Here is a 27,742-nt window from a genome sequence, read left to right on the forward strand (position 1 = left end):
GTTCGGACCAGACCACTTGCGTGGGGGGGGGGGGAGGTGCACTTGTTTGAGGACAGGTAATGTCTATAGAAATTTTTATATGCACCATCCAACAGACAGGATAGCGCATACCAGAGCCTTTGATATACCAGTTGTGGTGCACTGGCTAGAATGAAAAATAGCCCAATGGGAAGGGGATCGATCCCAAACCGACTGTGCATCAAGCGATTGCTTACCACCGAGCTAAGTCCCGCCCATCATTATAATGTGTCCAAACTGCAAGATTTTGACAATGTTCACACCCAACCCAGACCACACCCAACCCAACCCAACCCAACCCAACCCACACCACACCCAACCCAACCCAGACCAGACCCAACCCAACCCAACCACACCCACACCCAACCCAGACCACACCCAACCCACACCCAACCCAGACCACACCCAACCCAGACCACACCCAACCCACACCCAACCCAACCCACACCCACCCCACACCACACCCAACCCAACCCAACCCAGACCACACCCAACCCAGACCACACCCAACCCAGACCACACCCAACCCAACCCAGACCAGACCCAACCCAACCCAGACCAGACCCAAACCCAACCCACTCATACAAACCACACCCAACCCAGACCACACCCAACCCAACCCACTCCTACAAACCACACCCAACCCAACCCACTCATACAAACCACACCCAACACAAACCAAACCCAACCCAACCCACTCATACAAAACCACACCCAACACAAACCACACCCAACCCAACCCACTCATACAAACCACACCCAACCCAAACCAACCCACTCATACAAACCACACCCAACCCAGACCACACCCACCCCAGACCACACCCGACCCAGACCACACCCAACCCAACCCACTCATACAAACCACACCCAACCCGACCCAAACCACACCCAACCCAAACCACACCCAACCGGGAGTTGGCCGATATCACACACATATTTATGACAATGTTCACACTCATACAAACCACACCCACCACACTCGTACAAACCACACCCACCACACCCACCCCAAACAACACCGACCACACTCAACCCAAACCACACACACCACAACTCAAAACAAACCACACCCAACACCCCAACCCACTCATACAAACCACACCCAACCCAAACCACACCCAACCCACTCATACAAACCACACACACCCAACACAAAAACACCACACCAACACCCAACCCAACCCACACACACAAAACCACACCCAACCCCAACCCCTCATACAAACCACACCCAACCCAACCATACCACACCACACCCAACCCAAACCACACACAAACCCAACCCACACAAAAACCCAAACCACACCCAACCCAACCCACTCATACAAACACACACCCACACACACACCACATACAACACCACCCCAAACCCAAACCCACACTCACCACAACGTACAAACCACACCCCACCACACCCATCACAAACCACAACCCAATCCACACCACACCCAACCACACCACAAACCACACCAACACAACACAAGACCACACCCAACCCAAAACCCACACCCAACCCAACACACCACTCACACAAACCACACCCAACCCCACTCATACACACCACACACAAACCAGACCACACCCACCCAGGACCACACCCAACCCACTCATACAAACACACACCCACCACACCCAACCCGACACAAACCACAAACCCAACCCACACCACAACAACCCAAACCACACCCAAACCCACACCCAACCCAAACCACACCCAATACGGGAGTTGGCCGATATCACACATATATTTATGACAATGTTCACACTCGTACAAACCACACCCAACCCAAACCACACCCAACCGGGAGTTGGCCGATAACACACATATACACACGAAATGTTCACACTCATACAAACCACACCCACCACACTCATACAAACCACACCCAACCCAAACCACACCCACCACACTCATACAAACCACACACAACCCAACCCACACAAACCACACCCAACCCAAACCACACCCACCACACTCATACAAACCACACCCAACCCAAACCACACCCAACCCAAACCACACCCACCACTCATACAAACCACACCCACCACACTCGTACAAACCATACCCAACCCAAACCACACCCACCACTCGTACAAACCACACCCACCACACCCAACCCAAACCACACCCAACCCAACCCAGACCAGACCACACCCAACACAGACCACACCCAAACCAACCCAATCATACAAACCACACCCAACCCAACCCACTTATACAAACCACACCCAACCCAGACCACACCCAACCCAACCTCATACAAACCACACCCAACCCACCCCACTCATACAAACCACACCCAACCCAACCCACTCATACAAACCACACCCAACCCAAACCACACCCAACCCACCCCACTCATACAAACCACACCCAACCCAAACCACACCCATAGAAACCACACCCACCACACCCAACCCAACCCAGACCAGACCACACCCAACACAACCCAATCATACAAACCACACCCAACCCAACCCACTTATACAAACCACACCCAACCCAGACCACACCCAACCCAACCTCATACAAACCACACCCAACCCACCCCACTCATACAAACCACACCCAACCCAACCCACTCATACAAACCACACCCAACCCAAACCACACCCACTCATACAAACCACACCCAACCCAACCCACTCATACAAACCACACCCAACCCAAACCACACCCAACCCAACCCACTCATACAAACCACACCCAACCTAACCCACTCATACAAACCACACCCAACCCAAACCACACCCAACCCAACCCACTCATACAAACCACACCCAACCCAACCCACTCATACAAACCACACCCAACCGGGAGTTGGCTGATATCACACATATATTTATGACAATGTTCACACTCATACAAACCACACCCACCAGACTCATACAAATCACACCCACCACACCCAACCCAAATCACACCCACCACTCATACAAACCACACCCATCACACTCATACAAACCACACCCACTACACCCAACCCAAACCACACCCATACAAACCACACCCACCACACCCAACCCAGACCACACCCAACCCACACCACCCACCACACCCAACCCAGACCACACCCAACCCACTCATACAAACCACACCCACCACACCCAACCCGACCCAAACCACACCCAACCCAGACCACACCCAACCCAAACCACACCCACCACACCCAACCCAAACCACACCCAACCGGGAGTTGGCCGATATCACACATATATTTATGACAATGTTCACACTCGTACAAACCACACCCAACCCAAACCACACCCAACCAGGAGTTGGCCGATATCACACATATATTTATGACAATGTTCACACTCATACAAACCACACCCACCACACTCATACAAACCACACCCACCACACCCAACCCAAACCACACCCACCACACTCATACAAACCACACACAACCCAACCCACACAAACCACACCCAACCCAAACCACACCCACCACACTCATACAAACCACACACAACCCAAACCACACCCACCACTCATACAAACCACACCCAACCCAAACCACACCCACCACACTCGTACAAACCATACCCAACCCAAACCACACCCACCACTCGTACAAACCACACCCACCACACCCAACCCAAACCACACCCATAGAAACCACACCCACCACACCCAACCCAACCCAGACCAGACCACACCCAACACAGACCACACCCAACCCGACCCAATCATACAAACCACACCCAACCCAACCCACTTATACAAACCACACCCAACCCAGACCACACCCAACCCAACCTCATACAAACCACACCCAACCCACCCCACTCATACAAACCACACCCAACCCAACCCACTCATACAAACCACACCCAACCCAAACCACACCCAACCCAACCCACTCATACAAACCACACCCAACCCAACCCACTCATACAAACCACACCCAACCCAAACCACACCCATAGAAACCACACCCACCACAACCCAATCATACAAACCACACCCAACCCAACCCACTTATACAAACCACACCCAACCCAGACCACACCCAACCCAACCTCATACAAACCACACCCAACCCACCCCACTCATACAAACCACACCCAACCCAACCCACTCATACAAACCACACCCAACCCAACCCACTCATACAAACCACACCCAACCCAACCCACTCATACAAACCACACCCAACCCAGACCACACCCAACCCAGACCACACCCAACCCACTCATACAAACCACACCCAACCCAGACCACACCCAACCCAGACCACACCCAACCCAACCCACTCATACAAACCACACCCACCACGACCCAAACCACACCCAACCGGGAGTTGGCTGATATCACACATATATTTATGACAATGTTCACACTCATACAAACCACACCCACCACACTCATACAAACCACACCCACCACACCCAACCCAAATCACACCCACCACTCATACAAACCACACCCATCACACTCATACAAACCACACCCACCACACCCAACCCAGACCACACCCAACCCACACCACCCACCACACCCAACCCAGACCACACCCAACCCAGACCACACCCGACCCACTCATACAAACCACACCCACCACACCCAACCCACTCATACAAACCACACCCAATCCAACCCAAACCACACCCAACCCAAACCAGACCACACCCGAACCAGACCACACCCAACCCAGACCACACACAAACCAAACCACACCCGACCCAAACCAGACCACACCCGACCCAGACCACACCACACCACACCCAACCCAGACCACACCACACCCAGACCACACCACAACCAACCCGGACCACACCACACCCAACCCGGACCACACCACACCCGACCCAGACCACACCACACCACACCCGGACCACACCCGACCCGAACCACACCCGACCCATACAAACCACACCCGAACCGAACCACACCTGACCCATACAAACCACACCCAACCCATACAAACCACACCCGACCCAAACCACACCCGACCCGAACCCACAACCAGACCACACCCAACCCAGACCACACCCGACCCACTCATACAAACCACACCCACCACACCCAACCCACTCATACAAACCACACCCAATCCAACCCAAACCACACCCGACCCACACCCAACCCAAACCAGACCACACCCGAACCAGACCACACCCAACCCAGACCACACACAAACCAAACCACACCCGACCCAAACCAGACCACACCCGACCCAGACCACACCACACCACACCCAACCCAGACCACACCACACCCAGACCACACCACACCCAGACCACAACCAACCCGGACCACACCACACCCAACCCGGACCACACCACACCCGACCCAGACCACACCACACCACACCCGGACCACACCCGACCCGAACCACACCCGACCCATACAAACCACACCCGAACCGAACCACACCTGACCCATACAAACCACACCCAACCCATACAAACCACACCCGACCCAAACCACACCCAACCAATACAAACCACACCCGACCCGAACCCACAACCAGACCACACCCGACCCAGACCACACCCAACCCAGACCCACACCCGACCCGAACCCACACCCGACCCAAACCACACCCAACCGGGAGTTGGCCGATATCACACATATATTTATGACAATGTTCACATTCATACAAACCACACCCAACCCAAACCACACCCAACCGGGAGTTGGCCGATATCACACATATATTTATGACAATGTTCACACTCATACAAACCACACCCAACCGGGAGTTGGCCAATATCACACATATATTTATGTCAATGCTCACATTCATACAAATCACACCCAACCGGGAGTTGGCCGATATCACACATATATTTATGACAATGTTCACACTCATACAAACCACACCCAACCCGATATCACACATATATTTATGACAATGTTCACACTCATACAAACCACACCCAACCCAAACCACACCCAACCGGGAGTTGGCCGATATCACACATATATTTATGACAATGTTCACACTCACACAAACCACACCCAACCGGGAGTTGGCCGATATCACACATATTTATGGAAACTGTTCTCATCAAACCTTACAAAAACCCTCATTTGAATAAAAGTTTAGTTATTAATTTTTTTAACAAAATCAGCCTGTTTGAAAATTACCCAAAATTTATGCGCTCCATTTTTGTCACAAGGAAAACCTGGTGTATCATCTGTATGAATACCAAGCCTCACTACAGCTAAACCATTTGCACTGTTGGTGACAAACCAATTGTCGTTTTTAAAAGTAACTCCTTGGCTATCACTAAGCTCAAGAATTTACTTCCTATTCCAAATAATTACATGTATCCTTCAAACATGGATCTGAGCAAACCCAACAAGCGAACTCTTTGCGTGTCTGGGTACATAAGGGAGCTAACTGTACACTGCCACCATACAATAATAGGATGGTGCAATGACTCCTATTTTTCTAATGCTAGGTAGAGCGCTGTATTCATGATATTTAGCATACAGGAACAGGATTGTGAGTGGTTTTGCAACATTTCCGATGCCTTGTTTTATTGCAAAAATTACTCAAAATGCACAAAATTACTTTGCAAACAGAAAAACACATTTTACATTTGTATATACATATATTTCTATAAAATATAACACCTAAAACGGCAAAAACATAAAAAACAAACATTAAATATGTGTTCCCAACAAAGACAATACTGAACAAACATCAACTTATTGTAACAGCCCTGACTGAGATGAGATTGTCCTCCATAACAGTACCACAAATTGCTATCCCACTGAAAAACCAATGAGAAATATTCATTACCTATCACAAGATTAGTAATTTCTTGATTGGTTAGTCTGAATGGCTATTAACCAATCCCATGTTCTTACTAGAAACCTAATTTATGATACATTTCATGGCAATGTTATTTTGATTTAAAAAATTCTTGGGATGCATTCAGTTTATAGGTTAAATTCACTTGTTAACTTTCAGATCCATTTAACTTAAGCACAAAAAGCCAGTGACGAGTCTAGCTTAAGTTTCTCAACACCACGAACGGCTCATGTTCTCCGACCGCAGTACAGATGCGTTTATAAAATACTTTATAAAAGACACCTCATCAAAAGTTCACGGTTATTCTCAAGCGTCTCAGAAGGTCAGTAAAACAGTCGATCCTCTCTGCGTCCCATTTGTCAAGTGTGTCGACAAATCGTTGAATGCACGGATCATCTCGTGCCAGTAGGCTGCTGTCGTATTCGGGATGTATCCCTGTGAGAATGGCTAGCCCGTTGTCCCCGACGACTGACTTCACGATGGCCGCCGGCGTACCAGGAAGACTGTTGTACCATGCGAGGATTTCTACTGTCTGATCACTGTCTCCTTCTCCGTACAAAGTGAACTGGCCACCTCCGTTATAGTACGAGGAGAAGGTCACTGGTTGCCCCGACAATGGTTTGTAGGTCACAGAGGCTGCACTGGCTCCCTTGAAAGATCTGTATTTGAAGCCAGGAAACACTGGGCCCCGACAAATACCTGATAGAAATAAAAACATGGTCTTAAGCCTGGAACCACTGGGCCTCGAGAAATACTTGATAGAAGTTAAACCATGGTCTTAAGCCTGGAACACTGGGCCTCGACAAATACCTGATAGAAGTTAAACCATGGTCTTAAGCCTGGAACACTGGGCCCCGACAAATACCTGATAGAAATAAAAACATGGTCTTAAGCCTGGTACACTGGGCCCTGACAAATACCTGATAGAAATAAAAACATTGTCTTAAGCCTGGAACACTGGGCCTCGACAAATACCTGATAGAAGTAAAAACATGGTCTTAAGCATGGAACACTGGGCCCAGACAAATACCTGATAGAAATAAAAACATGGTCTTAAGCCTGGAACACTGGGCCCTGACAAATACCTGATAGAAATAAAAACATGGTCTTAAGCCTGGAACACTGGGCCCTGACAAATACCTGATAGAAATAAAAACATGGTCTTAAGCCAGGAACACTGGGCCCTGACATATACCTGGAAATAAAAACATTGTCTTAAGCCCGGAACACTGGGCCCTGACAAATACCTGATAGAAATAAAAACATGGTCTTAAGCCTGGAACACTGGGCCTCGACACTGGGCCCTTGACATGGAACCTGATAGACAAATACCTGAAATAAAAACATGGTCTTAAGCCTGGAACACTGGGCCCTGACAAATACCTGATAGAAATAAAAACATGGTCTTAAGCCTGGAACACTGGGCCCTGACAAATACCTGATAGAAATAAAAACATGGTCTTAAGCCAGGAACACTGGGCCCTGACATATACCTGATAGAAATAAAAACATTGTTTTAAGCCCGGAACACTGGGCCCTGACATATACCTGATAGAAATAAAAACATTGTTTTAAGCCCGGAACACTGGGCCCTGACAAATACCTGATAGAAATAAAAACATGGTCTTAAGCCTGGAACACTGGGCCTCGACAAATACCTGATAGAAGTAAAAACATGGTCTTAAGCATGGAACACTGGGCCCAGACAAATACCTGATAGAAATAAAAACATGGTCTTAAGCCTGGAACACTGGGCCCTGACAAATACCTGATAGAAATAAAAACATGGTCTTAAGCCTGGAACACTGGGCCCTGACAAATACCTGATAGAAATAAAAACATGGTCTTAAGCCAGGAACACTGGGCCCTGACATATACCTGATAGAAATAAAAACATTGTTTTAAGCCCGGAACACTGGGCCCTGACATATACCTGATAGAAATAAAAACATTGTTTTAAGCCCGGAACACTGGGCCCTGACAAATACCTGATAGAAATAAAAACATGGTCTTAAGCCCGGTACACTGGGCCCTGACATATGCCTGATAGAAATAAAAACATGGTCTTAAGCCTGGAACACTGAGCCCTGACAAATACCTGACAGAAATAAAAACATGGTCTTAAGCCTAGAACACTGGACTGACAAATACCTAACAGAATAAAAAACATGGTCTTACCTGGAACCACTGGGCCCTGACAAATACCTGATAGAGGAGTAAATATTGTCTTAAGCCTGGAACACTGGGCCCCGTCAAATACCTGATAGAAGTAAAAACATGGTCTTAAGCCAGGAAACATTGGGCCCTGACAAATACCTGATAGAAGAGCAAATATTGTCTTAAGCCTGGAACACTGGGCCCCGACAAATACCCGATAGAAATAAAAACATGGTCTTAACCCTGGAACACTGGGCCTCGACAAATACCTGATAGAAGTAAAAACATGGTCTTAAGCCTGGAACACTGGGCCCTGACAAATACCTGATAGAAATAAAAACATGGTCTTAAGCCTGGAACACTGGGCCTCGACAAATACCTGATAGAAGTAAAAACATGGTCTTAAGCCTGGAACACTGGGCCTCGACAAATACCTGAAAGAAGTTAGAACATGGTCTTAAGCCTGGAACCACTGGGCCCTGACAAATACCTGACAGAAGTAAAAACATGGTCTTAAGCCTGGAACACTAGGCCTCGACAAATACCTGATAGAAGTTAAAACATGGTCTTAAGGAATACTGGGCCCTGACAAATACCTGATAGAAGAAAAAACATGGTCTTAAGCCTGGAACACTGGGCCTCGACAAATACCTGATAGAAGAAAAAACATGGTCTTAAGGAACACTGGGCCCCGACAAATACCTGATAGAAATAAAAACATGGTCTTAAGCCAGGAAACACTGGGCCCCGACAAATACCTGATAGAAATAAAAATATGGTCTTAAGCCTGGAACACTGGGCCCTGACAAATACCTGATAGAAATAAAAACATGGTCTTAAGCCTGGAACACTGGGCCTCGACAAATACCTGATAGAAATAAAAACATGGTCTTAAGCCTGGAACACTGGGCCTCGACAAATACCTGACAGAAGAAAAAACATGGTCTTAAGCCTGGAACCACTGGGCCCTGACAAATACCTGATAGAAGAGCAAACATTGTCTTAAGCCTGGAACACTGGGCCCCGACAAATACCTGACAGAAGTAAAAACATGGTCTTAAGCCAGGAAACATTGGGCCCTGACAAATACCTGACAGAAGAGCAAACATTGTCTTAAGCCTGGAACACTGGGCCCCGACAAATACCTGATAGAAATAAAAACATGGTCTTAAGCCTGGAACACTGGGCCTCGACAAATACCTGATAGAAGTAAAAACATGGTCTTAAGCCTGGAACACTGGGCCGCGACAAATACCTGATAGAAGTAAAAACATGGTCTTAAGGAATACTGGGCCCTGACAAATACCTGATAGAAGAAAAAACATGGTCTTAAGCCTGGAACACTGTGACTCGACAAATACCTGATAGGAGTTAAAACATGGTCTTAAGGAATACTGGGCCCTGACAAATACCTGACAGAAGAAAAAAACATGGTCTTAAGCCTGGAACCACTGGGCCCTGACAAATACCTGATAGAAGTAAAAACATGGTCTTAAGCCTGGAACCACTGGGCCCTGACAAATACCTGATAGAAGAGCAAACATTGTCTAAAGCCTGGAACACTGGGCCCCGACAAATACCTGATAGAAGTAAAAACATGGTCTTAAGCCAGGAAACATTGGGCCCTGACAAATACCTGATAGAAGAGCAAACATTGTCTTAAGCCTAGAACACTGGGCCCCGACAAATACCTGATAGAAGTAAAAACATGGTCTTAAGCCAGGAAACATTGGGCCCTGACAAATACCTGATAGAAGAGCAAACATTGTCTTAAGCCTGGAACACTGGGCCCCGACAAATACCTGATAGAAATAAAAACATTGTCTTAAGCCTGGAACACTGGGCCTCGACAAATACCTGATAGAAGTAAAAACATGGTCTTAAGCCTGGAATACTGGGCCCTGACAAATACCTGACAGAAGAAAAAGCATGGTTTTAAGCCTGGAACACTGGGCCCTGACAAATACCTGATAGAAGTAAAAACATGGTCTTAAGCCTGGAATACTGGGCCCTGACAAATACCTGATAGAAGTAAAAACATGGTCTTAAGCCTGGAACACTGGGCCCTGACAAATACCTCATAGAAATAAAACATGGTCTTAAGCCTGGAACACTGGGCCCTGACAAATACCTGATAGAAGTAAAACATGGTCTTAAGCCTGGAACATTGGGCCCTGACAAATACCTGACAGAACAAAAAACATGGTCTTAAGCCTGGAAACATTGGGCCCTGACAAATACCTGATAGAAGAGCAAACATGGTCTTAACCCTGGAACTCTGGGCCCTGAGAAATACCTGATAGAAATAAAAACATGGTCTTAAGCCTGGAACACTGGGCCTCGACAAATACCTGATAGAAGTAAAACATGGTCTTAAGCCTGGAACATTGGGCCCTGACAAATACCTGATAGAAATAAAAACATGGTCTTAAGCCTGGAACATTGGGCCCTGACAAATACCTGACAGAAGAAAAAACATGGTCTTAAGCCTGGAAACATTGGGCCCTGACAAATACCTGATAGAAGTAAAACATGGTCTTAAGCCTGGAACACTGGGCCCTGACAAATACCTGACAGAAGAAAAAGCATGGTCATAAGCCTTGAAACATTGGGCCCTGAGAAATACCTGATAGAAATAAAAACATGGTCTTAAGCCTGGAACACTGGGCCCTGACAAATACCTGACAGAAATAAAACATGGTCTTAAGCCTGGAACACTGGGCCCTGACAAATACCTGATAGAAGTTAAAACATGGTCTTAAGCCTGGAACACTGGGCCCAGACAAATACCTGATAGAAGTTAAAACATGGTCTTAAGCCTGGAACACTGGGCCCTGACAAATACCTGATAGAAGTTAAAACATGGTCTTAAGCCTGGAACACTGGGCCCTGACAAATACCTGATAGAAGTAAAAACATGGTCTTAAGCCTGGAACACTGGGCCCTGACAAATACCTGATAGAAATAAAACATGGTCTTAAGCCTGGAACACTGGGCCCTGACAAATACCTGATAGAAGTAAAACATGGTCTTAAGCCTGGAACATTGGGCCCTGACAAATACCTGACAGAAGAAAAAACATGGTCTTAAGCCTGGAAACTTTGGGCCCTGACAAATACCTGATAGAAGAGCAAACATGGTCTTAAGCCTGGAACTCTGGGCCCTGAGAAATACCTGATAGAAATAAAACATGGTCTTAAGCCTGGAACATTGGGCCCTGACAAATACCTGATAGAAATAAAAACATGGTCTTAAGCCTGGAACATTGGGCCCTGACAAATACCTGACAGAAGAAAAAACATGGTCTTAAGCCTGGAAACATTGGGCCCTGACAAATACCTGATAGAAGTAAAACATGGTCTTAAGCCTGGAACACTGGGCCCTGACAAATACCTGACAGAAGAAAAAACATGGTCTTAAGCCTTGAAACATTGGGCCCTGAGAAATACCTGATAGAAATAAAAACATGGTCTTAAGCCTGGAACACTGGGCCCTGACAAATACCTGACAGAAATAAAACATGGTCTTAAGCCTGGAACACTGGGCCCTGACAAATACCTGATAGAAGTTAAAACATGGTCTTAAGCCTGGAACACTGGGCCCAGACAAATACCTGATAGAAGTTAAAACATGGTCTTAAGCCTGGAACACTGGGCCCTGACAAATACCTGATAGAAGAGCAAACATTGTCTAAAGCCTGGAACACTGGGCCCCGACAAATACCTGATAGAAGTAAAAACATGGTCTTAAGCCAGGAAACATTGGGCCCTGACAAATACCTGATAGCAGAGCAAACATTGTCTTAAGCCTAGAACACTGGGCCCCGACAAATACCTGATAGAAGTAAAAACATGGTCTTAAGCCAGGAAACATTGGGCCCTGACAAATACCTGATAGAAGAGCAAACATTGTCTTAAGCCTGGAACACTGGGCCCCGACAAATACCTGATAGAAATAAAAACATTGTCTTAAGCCTGGAACACTGGGCCTCGACAAATACCTGATAGAAGTAAAAACATGGTCTTAAGCCTGGAATACTGGGCCCTGACAAATACCTGACAGAAGAAAAAGCATGGTTTTAAGCCTGGAACACTGGGCCCTGACAAATACCTGATAGAAGTAAAAACATGGTCTTAAGCCTGGAATACTGGGCCCTGACAAATACCTGATAGAAGTAAAAACATGGTCTTAAGCCTGGAACACTGGGCCCTGACAAATACCTGATAGAAATAAAACATGGTCTTAAGCCTGGAACACTGGGCCCTGACAAATACCTGATAGAAGTAAAACATGGTCTTAAGCCTGGAACATTGGGCCCTGACAAATACCTGACAGAAGAAAAAACATGGTCTTAAGCCTGGAAACATTGGGCCCTGACAAATACCTGATAGAAGAGCAAACATGGTCTTAAGCCTGGAACTCTGGGCCCTGAGAAATACCTGATAGAAATAAAAACATGGTCTTAAGCCTGGAACACTGGGCCTCGACAAATACCTGATAGAAGTAAAACATGGTCTTAAGCCTGGAACATTGGGCCCTGACAAATACCTGATAGAAATAAAAACATGGTCTTAAGCCTGGAACATTGGGCCCTGACAAATACCTGACAGAAGAAAAAACATGGTCTTAAGCCTGGAAACATTGGGCCCTGACAAATACCTGATAGAAGTAAAACATGGTCTTAAGCCTGGAACACTGGGCCCTGACAAATACCTGACAGAAGAAAAAACATGGTCTTAAGCCTTGAAACATTGGGCCCTGAGAAATACCTGATAGAAATAAAAACATGGTCTTAAGCCTGGAACACTGGGCCCTGACAAATACCTGACAGAAATAAAACATGGTCTTAAGCCTGGAACACTGGGCCCTGACAAATACCTGATAGAAATAAAACATGGTCTTAAGCCTGGAACACTGTTGAATATTATAATGAAGTTGTTTATATGTTATCAAGAAAGAAATTCTTAACAACACCTCAACACATCTTAAGCTACTGAAAACAGGTATTGTTTGTGTGTGTGTGTGTGTGTGATTTCCATGAGAAACAAGAAAATGGTTATATATATATATATATATATATATATATATATATATATATGTATCGCAAATCTGAAAGTTCCGCAACACCCCCCCCCCCCCCAACAAAATAGACATATATTCTATTCTTCTTTTTTTTTAAAACAAATACTGTATCTTAAACATGTCTTAAATGTAAAACACTACAGCATAAACACATTCTAGATTTCCTATGACTTAATTATTTCAAATTTCATTTAGTGGTTGGAAGAAAAATAAATTGATACCTATGAAATTATTGAAGGCAAAAATCTATAATTGGCTACTTACAAATATTAGGATGACAAGAAATGTATTGAATTTACAGATACTAAAAATTTGGATCAAGAAAATGTAAGTAAATTATAATTGTAATAATTTTAAAAGGTTATATTGGCTACAAACTTGCGACAGCCCCCTCTACAGCAGGTTATAAGTATTTAATAAAAGTGACAGCACCGTAGCTGGGCACTGAGTGTTGAAAAATGTTAGAAAATGGAGGTTTTCTGACAATTTCACAATTAACAAAAACAAGAATGTGGATGTGTGTAAAGTAATTTGTAAAGTGTGTTCGGAAAATTGTGTGGCTATTCGTCGAGAAGCCAGTTTAAAGCGAGTGAAAGGGTCAGCTCCGGACAATGTTAAAAACTATGTTGATGGGGTTTCCTTTGTTCACAAAAGAAACCTTGACTACACGACTACACGACTGGGCGAAGATAAAATTCTCTGCATCCACATCTGCAACTTCATGTGCCGAAATTAGTTCTCAAGTTGAAGATCAGCAAAAGATTTCTGTAGCATTTAATAAGGGACTTCAAAATATTAGATACACAGCCAGGAAAATAGTACATTTAATAAGGGACTTTAAAATATTAGATACACAGCCAGGGAAATAGTACATTTAATAAGAGACTTTAATATGCCGAAATAAAATTATGAAACACTGAGCTGCAGCATCCAATGGATCTATATAGGATTCACATAATTTGGGTACTTTTCGTTCAGACCTGGAAGCATTAAGTTCAATGATTCCGGGAAATCCCTATCTATTATCTTTTCATTAATACTATTGTTTTTCGCCAACAAGTACTACCTTGTAAAATCGTTCATATTAGTTTCTCGTTTGATTACCGTGGCTCATTAACATTTTCATTTGTATCTGAATTACTGAAATAAATTGTTCATTTAAACACTAAAACCACACAAATGACATATTGGTTGTCTAAAAAATTCACATTTTATGCCCTGCAATATAGAAATAGGCAAACATTTGGAGATGGGTACATTTCAGCAAAGTGAAGGAAACTAAATTAAAAGGTTTTTCAGAATTTATGTAGGCTACACAAAAACACCCAGATTATTTTTTCAACATCTGACATTTTAAACAATATAACACCATTCACTAGTTCAAGTGTTAATCTTTAGTTGACACATGTGGGACAACTGATTAAACTACATCCAGATTCACATTAACGAGTTGCACATGCATCATGAAGTCACCCACTGACAAAAACATAAGATTGCATCACTCATAAGTTATTGGTCGTGTCAGCCTAAAAGTGGGAATATTGGAAGTTTTTCTCATTTTAACAGTACAGTATGTATCAAATTATGGAGTTATATACATTTAATTTTAAAAATATCCACCCCCTCCCCACCATTCTTGCTGCTTGTCTGTGTTTCTTTCTCTCTGTTTATGGCTGGCCCTGCTTATAAGAAATAATAAATATTATCACCTGGGAAAAATTTGAGATGTCTTTCATCACAGACTTGAAGAGGTCCATGTTTGTCGAACTCGATCCGGTCACAGCCGAAGTAGCCTCCAGCGCACAGCCCCAGATAGGAGCCACCGGATTCTACATACGTCTGCACTTGTTTCAAACCTTCCTTTCTTAATGCGCCAATAAAACCTTCATCATAGCCACCACCAAATGTTATGAGGGCTGCATTTCTTTTCCACAACCCTTTAGAAAAAGAAATTAATTTTTAGGAGTCACATTTTCCACATTCCTTGTTCTAAAACATATCCTGTTGCAAGGCACATTTAACAATGGGAATCCAGTTGCCATCAACGAAATCGCACTACTCCAATTAGTCCCTGTACCGTCAGTTTGTAAAACTAACATCTACACAATGCGGCAAGTGTTCAGGCATGTGTTAGGGTTACATCTATTTGAAAATGTAATTTCCACGTCCAAAGAATAATTATATATGTTTAAGAATTGACCACAATTATTTTTTTGGTTCATGAAAGTATGAACCGAAAAAAATGATGAAACACTGTATGTCACCATGTAGTGAGCGGGTCATACAAGTGTGCACATTGTTTTTTCAGTTTATACTTGCATGAACCAAAAAATAATTGAGGCAAATCTTATAATTAAATTTATATGCATACTTTAATAATACTTGCATGAACCAAAAAATAATTGTGGCAAATCTTATAATTACATTTATATGTATACTTTAACAATACAAAACTGAATTGTTTTGTAACTTATGTCTGTTGTATTGTTTGTGTAAACTTCATTAATACGTATGACTTAAGAATACTTAAGAATGCAAACGTTCATTCACTATTATTTGAATCAGGTGATTTTGTAAATGACGTCATTTTGTATCTTTCATGTGTGTTTTCTTCAAAATATGGTTGCCTGAATAATCCGGCTTTTGGCACAAAGGTAGTGCGAGTCAACTGGAGGGTGTGTGTGTGTGTGTAGTAGGCTTGGCTTAAAACATTTTCGGTCCATTAAGATTTGAAAAAAAAAAAAAGTAAGCACCTCTAGATCAATCCGATTGTCGTGAAGTGTATAAAGCAAAGAAAATGTAATTTGACATATATATACACAGTGGACTCTGTACAAACCGGCATCGACTGGGACCAACAAAATATGCCGGTTTAGACAGAGTGCCAGTTTAGACATATTTCATTCAGAGTTATGGTTCTTGCCATAATTATCAAAATCGTAAATTACCAACGTAAATAAAATGTCATTATCCACAACAACCTGACTAACAGTAACAGGAATAGCCGAGACCTACGTTTTCAACCAATGAAATTAAAGATCGACAGTAGCAATCGAGATCAGGCATGGCTGGGACAGAAGTTCGGACCAGACTTGAATTGTAAAAATTACCAAAACAAAACCATAAAAATAATAATAAACACACAAAAACTGAATAAACACAATTTTATTTTATTGATTAAAATCACATGAAATGGAATTACAAACTTGATAAACACAATATCATTTTAATAATTAAAATCACATAATAATTAGAATTTGAGTTCATTGTTTATTATGAATGTCAGTCTATCGAGTGTCAGCTGAGAAAAAGTCTGTAACTGTTGATTGTGTTTTCTTTACGTGCTTCTTCAAAGCAGACTTCTCTGTCATGGCCTCCAGGTTTAATATTGGTTGTAACAGTTCGTCATCGGCTGTAGCAGCAAAGGTTTTCAGTTGTCTTAACATTTTAAGCGCATCGGCGTAAGAAAGTTCTGGTGTTGTGTCACAAGGTGTGTCATCTTCATCTCCCGAACTGTCGTCTGCTGGTTTCTCCTCGGTTTTAGCAACAGGTGTAAGGGCAGTTACTAGCTGAGCTTCCCACTCTGTCGTATCCAGATTCTCTGTTGGGATGTCGTGATCAAAGTCAACAAACTCGGCAGCATTAATATCACGGGATATGGTGGCTACCAACGTAGAAACATCGTCATCAGCATAGTCATCATCAGCATCATCGGAATCAGAAGTGACAGGAAAACCACAAACCATGAAACACTTGACAATTGTTGTTGTCTGTGTTTCCTTCCAGGCAACGTTAATCCAATTAACCGCATCCAACACTGTGATTGCCTTGCATAGTTCACTTACATTAGCGCAATCTTCCATCTGTAAAATGAGCAATCTCATCATGTGTTTTCTGTACCTGGTCTTGAAAGCCTTAATTATGCCCTGGTCTAATGGTTGTAGCACTGAGGTGGTGTTAGCTGGTAGAAATTTAACAGTTACATTGCTCACTCTCAGATCACAGCTGTGGGATGGTGCGTTGTCGATGAATAAAAGAATATTTCTTCCCTGTCGGCGCATCTGTCGATTAAGTTTCTCTAACCAATCATTGAACAGTTGTGAATTCATCCATGCTTTCCGATTGGCTGTCCAGGTCACAGGGAGTGACTCCTTTCTAATGTTCTTAAAACAGCGAGGATTTTGGGCTTTCCCTATTACCAATGGTTTTGTTTTTTCTCCTGTTGCACTACAACACAATAAAACAGTTAATCGTTCTTTTGAAACCTTCCCACCTTTTGCCGCTTGTGTTTTATAAGCCAGTGTCCTGTCTGGTAATGCACGAAAAAACAGACCTGTCTCGTCACAGTTAAAGATATCCTTCATCTCGTAATCTCCAAGAATGGTTGGTAGGCGTGTCTTAAAGTCGTCCACGATATCAAGATTGACACCTGCACTCTCCCCGCTAACTTTGAACTGTTTTATGTTGAACCGAATTTTCCATGACGTCAGCCAGCCATCGGATGCTTTGAAGTCAGGTACTCCTAGCTGTTCGACGAACTGAAGGGCTTTTTCTTTTAAAATCGGACCGGAAATTGGCAGTGTTTTGGATCTTGCCTGCTTAAACCACTGATGCATTAATCCATTTAGATTTTCGAACTTTCCGCTGGATATTCGTTTTCTCTCTGCCGAAATGTTGCTTTCATACAATTGCCGGTAATGATCACCACGTTTTAGAATGTCAGATACTGTCTGTCTTCCTATCTTAAATTTCACTGCTAAATCCTTCTGTTTACATAGTGGATTCGATGAAAACTCTTCTATTAATTTAACTTTAGTCTGCAGTGAAAGTTCCGTGTGTTGCCGTTTTCTAGGTCGCCCTGCCATTACTAATTCAATAAGACACGGCAAAACATGCGCCATACATATTTATGCAGACTGCTTGACACTAAGTCGATATGAGTGAATTCATTTAGGTTTCAACACACACTAATACTAATCCAGTTGATCTAGCTGCATATTGTAATTACAAGAAGTGTGGATCATTGTTTATTAAACGTTCAAAGAAGCGCGATTATGTCATCTCACTCGGTTACAGTCGGTAGCCTAATTACTTGCAAATTGTTGTCTTTGTTTAACAATTGACCAAAGGCAGACCGAACTTGCAAAATTGTGTGCCGGTATAGACAGAGCTAATTACTATGTAAACCATTCTTTTGTTCTGGAATTTGCATCCGTAATCCGAAGTACACAGCTTCCGGATTAGCCAGAGTTTTGTTCCTAATAGATTAACGGTAGCTGGACGGGACTTTGATATCGTGCCGGTTTACACAGAAATCCGGATTACTCAAATGCCGGTTTGTACAGAGTCCACTGTATATACATTTTAAATCTAATTCTGAATTAATTAGTTACAAAGCACATTAAAAACATCAATGAAAAAAACTAAACAATTCTCATGATGAAGCGATTCAAATGAATTTGTAGCAGAATCTAAACAAATTAATTATTAATGACAAACTATAGCAATATTCAAGCTATATTAGTCACAAACTTGTTAAGTACAAACTGATATATTGATAAAAATATTTCTTAATAAATTAGGCAAAATATTAACTGAATAAGTAAAACAAAATGTTAATTTAACAAGTAGTTAACATGTAGAAATGGGAAAAAAAAAAACTTTTATAATTCAACAAAGATGGGAACGGATCAACCCTACAACTGGCTCACTGAACAAAAATCATGACCCAATATCTGACAATATGACAAAGTAATTACCGCACTGAATTTCCTCCGGTTTTATGTACTCAACAACGTGATAGTCTGGGTGAATGAGTGTTGATAGCGTCTTGAAGAGCTGGTCCCGGCACACGTCACTGACTCCCAACCCGTTGTACACATACAAGATCCTCCTCACTCCCATCATGCACTCGTCAGTCGACAGGTCAGCATAGTGTGCCTGCAAAAACAGAGAACATCAATCACGTAAACATATTTTAATGATTTACTCACATATTTTATCTATCACAATAACAGGGAAGAAGTAACATTAATACAAATATTTTATACATGAAAACATTGCAATTCATTAAGCACCAGATCTCTGAGAATGAAAACTTCGTAATTCATTAAACACCAGGCCTCTGAGAATGAAAACATTACAATTCACTAAACCCAAGGCCTCTGAGAATGAAAACATTACAATTCATTAAACCCAAGGCCTCTGAGAATGAAAACATTACAATTCACTAAACACCAGGCCTCTGAGAATGAAAACATAGCAATTCACTAAACATCTGGCCTCTGAGAATGAAAACATTGTAATTCACTAAACACCAGACCTCTGAAAATGAAAACATTGTAATTCACTAAAAACCAGGCCTCTGAGAATGAAAATAACACCAGGCCTCTGAGAATGAAAACATTACAATTCAGTAAACACCAGGCCTCTCAGAATGAAAACATTGTAATTCACTAAACCCCAGGCCTCTGAGAATGAAAACATTACAATTCACTAAACCCCAGGCCTCTGAGAATGAAAACATTACAATTCACTAAACACCAGGCCTCTGAGAATGAAAATATTACAATTCACTAAACATGAGACCTCTGAGAATGAAAACAACACCAGGCCTCTGAGAGTGAAAACATTACAATTCACTAAACACGAGACCTCTGAGAATGAAATCAACACCAGGCCTCTGAGAGTGAAAACAACACCAGGCCTCTGAGAATGAAAACATTGCAATTCAGGCCTCTGAGAATGAAAACATTGCAATTCAGGCCTCTGAGAATGAAAACATTACAATTCACTAAACACCAGGCCTCTGAGAATGAAAACATTGCAATTCAGGCCTCTGAGAATGAAAACATTACAATTCACTAAACACCAGACCTCTGGGAATGAAAACATTACAATTCACTAAACACCTGACCTCTGAGAATGAAAACATTACAATTCACTAAATACCAGGCCTCTGGGAATGAAAACATTACAATTCACTAAACACCAGGCCTCTGAGAATGAAAACATTACAATTCACTAAACACCAGGCCTCTGAGAATGAAAACATTACAATTCACTAAACACCAGGCCTCTGAGAACGAAAACATTACAATTCACTAAACACCAGGCCTCTGAGAATGAAAACATTACAATTCACTAAACCCCAGGCCTCTGAGAATGAAAACATTACAATTCACTAAACCCCAGGCCTCTCAGAATGAAAACATTACAATTCACTAAACACCAGGCCTCTGAGAATGAAAATATTACAATTCACTAAACACGAGACCTCTGAGAATGAAAACAACACCAGGCCTCTGAGAGTGAAAACATTACAATTCACTAAACACGAGACCTCTGAGAATGAAAACAACACCAGGCCTCTGAGAGTGAAAACACCAGGCCTCTGAGAATGAAAACATTGCAATTCAGGCCTCTGAGAATGAAAACATTGCAATTCAGGCCTGTGAGAATGAAAACATTGCAATTCAGGCCTCTGAGAATGAAAACATTACAATTCACTAAACACCAGGCTTCTGAGAATGAAAACATTACAATTCACTAAACACCAGGCCTCTGAGAATGAAAACATTGCAATTCAGGCCTCTGAGAATGAAAACATTACAATTCACTAAACACCAGACCTCTGGGAATGAAAACATTACAATTCACTAAACACCTGACCTCTGAGAATGAAAACATTACAATTCACTAAACACCAGGCCTCTGAGAATGAAAACAATTCAATTCAGGCCTCTGAGAATGAAAACATTATAATTCACTAAACACCAGACCTCTGGGAATGAAAACATTACAATTCACTAAACACCTGACCTCTGAGAATGAAAACATTACAATTCACTAAATACCAGGCCTCTGGGAATGAAAACATTACAATTCACTAAACACCAGGCCTCTGAGAATGAAAACATTACAATTCACTAAACACCAGGCCTCTGAGAATGAAAACATTACAATTCACTAAATACCAGGCCTCTGAGAATGAAAACATTACAATTCACTAAACCCCAGGCCTCTCAGAATGAAAACATTACAATTCACTAAACCCCAGGCCTCTCAGAATGAAAACATTACAATTCACTAAACACCAGGCCTCTGAGAATGAAAACATTACAATTCACTAAACACCAGGCCTCTGAGAATGAAAACATTACAATTCACTAAATACCAGGCCTCTCAGAATGAAAACATTACAATTCACTAAACCCCAGGCCTCTCAGAATGAAAACATTACAATTCACTAAACCCCAGGCCTCTCAGAATGAAAACATTACAATTCACTAAACACCAGGCCTCTGAGAATGAAAACATTACAATTCACTAAATACCAGGCCTCTGAGAACGAAAACATTACAATTCACTAAACCCCAGGCCTCTGAGAATGAAAACATTACAATTCACTAAACCCCAGGCCTCTCAGAATGAAAACATTACAATTGACTAAACACCAGGCCTCTGAGAATGAAAACATTACAATTCACTAAACCCCAGGCCTCTGAGAATGAAAACATTACAATTCACTAAACACCAGGCCTCTGACAATGAAAACATTACAATTGACTAAACACCAGGCCTTTGAGAATTAAAACATTACAATTCACTAAACACCAGGCCTCTCAGAATGAAAACATTGCAATTCAGGCCTCTGAGAATGAAAACATTGCAATTCACTAAATACCAGGCATCTGAGAATGAAAACATTGCAATTCACTAAACACCAGGCCTCTGAGAATGAAAACATTACAATTCACTAAACACGAGACCTCTGAGAATGAAAACAACACCAGGCCTCTAAGAGTGAAAACAACACCAGGCCTCTGAAAATGAAAACATTGCAATTCAGGCCTCTGAGAATGAAAACATTGCAATTCAGGCCTCTGAGAATGAAAACATTGCAATTCAGGCCTCTGAGAATGAAAACATTGCAATTCAGGCCTCTGAGAATGAAAACATTACAATTCACTAAACACCAGGCCTCTGAGAATGAAAACATTACAATTCACTAAACACCAGGCCTCTGAGAATGAAAACATTGTAATTCAGGCCTCTGAGAATGAAAACATTACAATTCACTTAACACCAGACCTCTGGGAATGAAAACATTACAATTCACTAAACACCTGACCTCTGAGAATGAAAACATTACAATTCACTAAACACCAGGCCTCTGAGAATGAAAACATTACAATTCACTAAACACCAGGCCTCTGAGAATGAAAACATTGCAATTCAGGCCTCTGAGAATGAAAACATTGCAATTCACTAAACACCAGACCTCTGAGAATGAAAACATTACAATTCACTAAACACCAGACATCTGAGAATGAAAACATTGCAATTCACTAAACACCAGACCTCTGAGAATGAAAACATTACAATTCACTAAACACGAGACCTCTGAGAATGAAAACAACACCAGGCCTATGTGAGTGAAAACATTACAATTCACTAAACACGAGACCTCTGGGAATGAAAACAACAACAGGCCTCTGAGAGTGAAAACAACACCAGGCCTCTGAGAATGAAAACATTGCAATTCAGGCCTCTGAGAATGAAAACATTGCAATTCAGGCCTCTGAGAATGAAAACATTGCAATTCAGGCCTCTGAGAATGAAAACATTGCAATTCACTAAACACCAGGCCTCTGAGAATGAAAACATTACAATTCACTAAACACGAGACCTCTGAGAATGAAAACAACACCAGGCCTCTGAGAGTGAAAACATTACAATTCACTAAACACGAGACCTCTGAGAATGAAAACAACACCAGGCCTCTGAGAGTGAAAACAACACCAGGCCTCTGAGAATGAAAACATTGCAATTCAGGCCTCTGAGAATGAAAACATTGCAATTCAGGCCTCTGAGAATGAAAACATTGCAATTCAGGCCTCTGAGAATGAAAACATTACAATTCACTAAACACCAGGCCTCTGAGAATGAAAACATTACAATTCACTAAACACCAGACCTCTGAGAATGAAAACATTACAATTCAGTAAACACCAGGCCTCTGAGAATGTATACAGGTACATATATGACTGGAAACAGTTCAAGTCTTGTATAGAGGTACATATATGACTGGAAACGGTTCAAGTCTTGTATACAGGTACATATATGACTGGAAATGTTTCAAGTCTTGTATACAGGTACCTACATATATGACTGGAAACATTTCAAGTCTTGTATACAGGACCTGGAAACGTTTCAAGTCTTGTATACAGGTACATATTTGCCTGGAAACGTTTCAAGTCTTGTATACAGGTACCGACACATATGACTGGAAACGTTTCAAGTCTTGTATACAGGTACATATATGACTGGAAATGTTTCAAGTCTTGTATACAGGTACCTACATATATGACTGGAAACATTTCAAGTCTTGTATACAGGTACCTATATGACTGGAAACGGTTCAAGTCTTGTATACAGGTACATATATGACTGGAAACATTTCAAGTCTTGTATTCAGATACATATTTGACTGGAAACTTTTCAAAGATTTTCTACAATTTAGTAACAAAAAAAACAAAGATGAGGAAGAAAATAAAACCCAAAGATGAGGATGAAATAAATGATGCATACATGTGACCACTGTCCACACTGTGGTGACCACTTGATGGGGCTGACCAAAACCTTATTCCTTCTGAACTTTGTCTGACATCTTTCAGCAGACAGCAGGACCCTGTTAGAAGAGAATGTCCTCTCCGTCACAGCCACCATTCCATTTCTGTCTGGACATTTCTCTGTAATAATAAGTGTGATCTTAGTTACATGTAACATGATTGAATGATGATGGACATTTCTCTGTAACAATAAGCGTGATCTTAGTTGTACAACATGTAACATGACTGAATGATTAAGCATATTAAGTACATTTATTTTTATAATTTTTTTGTCTTTAATGAGAAAATAAAGAGCCCTGAAAATGGTTAAAATGCCCCAAAAGGGTTTAATCGACCATGCCGTGCCAATTTTCTAGAGAAAAAACTGTATTTCTTTGACTCAAAATGCTGTATTTCTACCACTCAAAATGTGCTCATTTATCACCTATTCTACAAGCATATCAAAACATGCATACATGTATATATCTGGGGGGGGAAATGTGTGTCACCAGGCTAGATGTTTTTTTACCACAGCTCTGACATGGTGCCTTTTTTGCCTTTTTTACAGACAAATACCTTAAAATAGAAATTTGACAAATCTACACCTAATATATATATATAAATAAAGGGTTTACCAATTGAAATACATGTCGAAATTAATGTATATGTGTGCATTATAAAAATAGAAATAATTTTATTGCAATTTAATATCCCTTAAAGCTTGTATATACATGTTCTTGACAAAAATGCAGAGTTATTTCAATATTCTTAAAACTAAAATTTCATATTTTATTAGTATATTTTGGCATAATGCTTTTTTTTATTCACACTCAAAAATTCCCACAAATCTTGTATAAAGACAAAAGTACTAGCATGTGTGTACTTACTAAAAATAAAAAATAATAATATAGGTCATTATTTTATTTAAAAGAATATTTCAAAACATACACCTCTGTTTTAAGTGTTATAATGCAAAATGCAATATTACCACTGCTGGGGCGGCACAGTGTGAAAAATAGTGGTACAGCTCGTGGTTGCCAGACTCGCCTTTCAAATTACTTGTAAGGACATTTTCACAGTTATAACAAATATACCCACACACACACACATACAAAAGTGGGACAACCATAATGTACCTCTTTGAAAAGTGGTACGGCCATGGCTGTACCGGCCGTACCATCTGTGCCGCCCCTGCACTGTCTTGTATTAACATTTCTAACAAAAATAAAAGAGTTAAATATATCTCAACAAATAGACTAGAAAGCATTTTATAACACACGTCAGGTGTGGAAGCAAGGGGAGGATGGTGTGGGTGTTCGGTTCTAAAGCATATCAATATTTATAAATAGACAATTCCTAACCATATAGCTACCTTTTTATTAGTATTTCTCCCATTCAAATGAGCACTAAACTGGCTGCTATGTAGCAAAGTTAACCACACGTGCATCAATTTTTTTAGCATACATCAGCAGTAAATACTGTTAACTATATGTATGTAACCGGTGAGTGAAACATTTAGTGACATAGCTTACAGCAAAAAATTTCCAACACAAACCTTTTCTGTGTTTTATAAAAATATGTATGTAGTTCAACAAAATATGTACTTGTAATAATTTATAAAAATTATTTGAAATATTTTATTTTTAACACAAATTACAAAATGGCCGGGAGTCCTCGAGAACCAATGTTAACAAGACATTATTTCAGACAAATGAATAATAACAATGCTGATGTCTTGCAATCGTGTTATAAATTGAGCAAATGAATGAATATAATGGTAAAATTGTTTGATTAAAAAATATAAGCTGCATTCTGAGTTTTAAAGGAATGCTCGCACAAGGCTTTTGGACTGGCATGCATATATTCAACAATATGTGTGTGTGTGTGGAAAATATGCAGTTGGAAGCCAGTGCCCCCTGTAAACACCCTGGTAATTAGTTATTTTAAGGTTTTTATTCAATTATTTAAATATATATATATATATATTAATTATTATAAATATTTCTAATTAACCTGCACAACCCCCAACCTAAAAAATCTTTGATTATAATAGTTTCATTAATCTTTCATAATATTTCTATTAATCTTTTATGGCACGTTCTGGGAAAAGGTGAATAGACACACAAAGAGATGGGGAAACAGACAATCTGAAAGTTAAACTGGCCATTGAAAATATTTAGTAAATTATCTAAAATGCTATGATTGTCAGCTCTATCTAATTTATTCCTTGAAACATATTCATACAACTACATGTACTTTCAAAATTTGTACTACAATTCATATGTAGTTATATTACAAATCTGCAAAGCAATGTAATTAAATAAAGTACTGAAAAATTATGTTAAAAGTACATAATTATCAAGCATTAATTCTTAAATGTTAACCATAACATTTAGAAATTAACATAAGTGTATGAACATGTAAAGTGTAAACTTCCCTAAGTAATCCTCGTACCAACAAAAGAACTGGAATGATACACATCCATCCCAACACCTGTATGTTAAGTGCACACCAGTCCTCAACAAGACAGTTAATGTTCTATCAGTTAAGTAGGAATCAAAGTACTCATCAGTTTAACCAATGCGCAGACAGGTACAAGGCCGTTATCACCATCAGCAGTTGTCACCAAGTCAGTTATTCATTAATTACAAAACATGTTCATATGTTTGCGAGGCAATCCTCAGAACAGAACAGAACAGAACTTTATTTCACTCAGGCCACTATTCAGTGGCATATGAAGTACATTAACAATAATTATATGACAGTGACAAGATGGGGTTTACAGGAGAAAATTTATATGTACAATATCAAAACAAAAAATTTCTAATAATAATAATAATACAAAATGAAATATATTTCTAATAGTAATAATCTATATATATATATGTATATGCAAACATGGATAGTAGTAGTCGGAATAAGACAGCATAAGCTTGGGAGACAATTCTTTTTAAGGTTTACCAAATTTATCCGTAATTTCTTTTATTAATTTGCACAACTTTTTTAGAAGACTTATTTTGTCTTTTGTCATTAGTTGTTTAATTTTCAGCATATTGGGTTTGTTATAATAATATGGCTTTAACCATTTTTTTC

General features: G+C 41.2%; 1 protein-coding gene across 1 annotated transcript in view; it reads right to left on the reverse strand.

Moving 5' to 3' along the window:
* Positions 1-6,490: 6,490 nt before the first annotated feature.
* LOC121380448 (biotin--protein ligase-like) overlaps positions 6,491-27,742 on the reverse strand; it is a 28,533-nt gene continuing 7,281 nt past the window's right edge. Inside the window, exons 2-5 of the mRNA XM_041509265.1 lie at positions 24,630-24,790; positions 19,796-19,976; positions 15,746-15,973; positions 6,491-7,496 (exon numbers count right to left, since the gene is read on the reverse strand). Coding sequence (XP_041365199.1) covers positions 7,084-7,496; positions 15,746-15,973; positions 19,796-19,976; positions 24,630-24,767 — 960 coding nt within the window. The 5' untranslated portion in view covers positions 24,768-24,790 and the 3' untranslated portion in view covers positions 6,491-7,083. The remainder of the gene's footprint in view (positions 7,497-15,745; positions 15,974-19,795; positions 19,977-24,629; positions 24,791-27,742) is intronic.

The sequence above is a fragment of the Gigantopelta aegis genome, chromosome 9 (assembly GCF_016097555.1).
Source record: "Gigantopelta aegis isolate Gae_Host chromosome 9, Gae_host_genome, whole genome shotgun sequence".
In the NCBI taxonomy this organism is placed as follows: domain Eukaryota; kingdom Metazoa; phylum Mollusca; class Gastropoda; order Neomphalida; family Peltospiridae; genus Gigantopelta; species Gigantopelta aegis.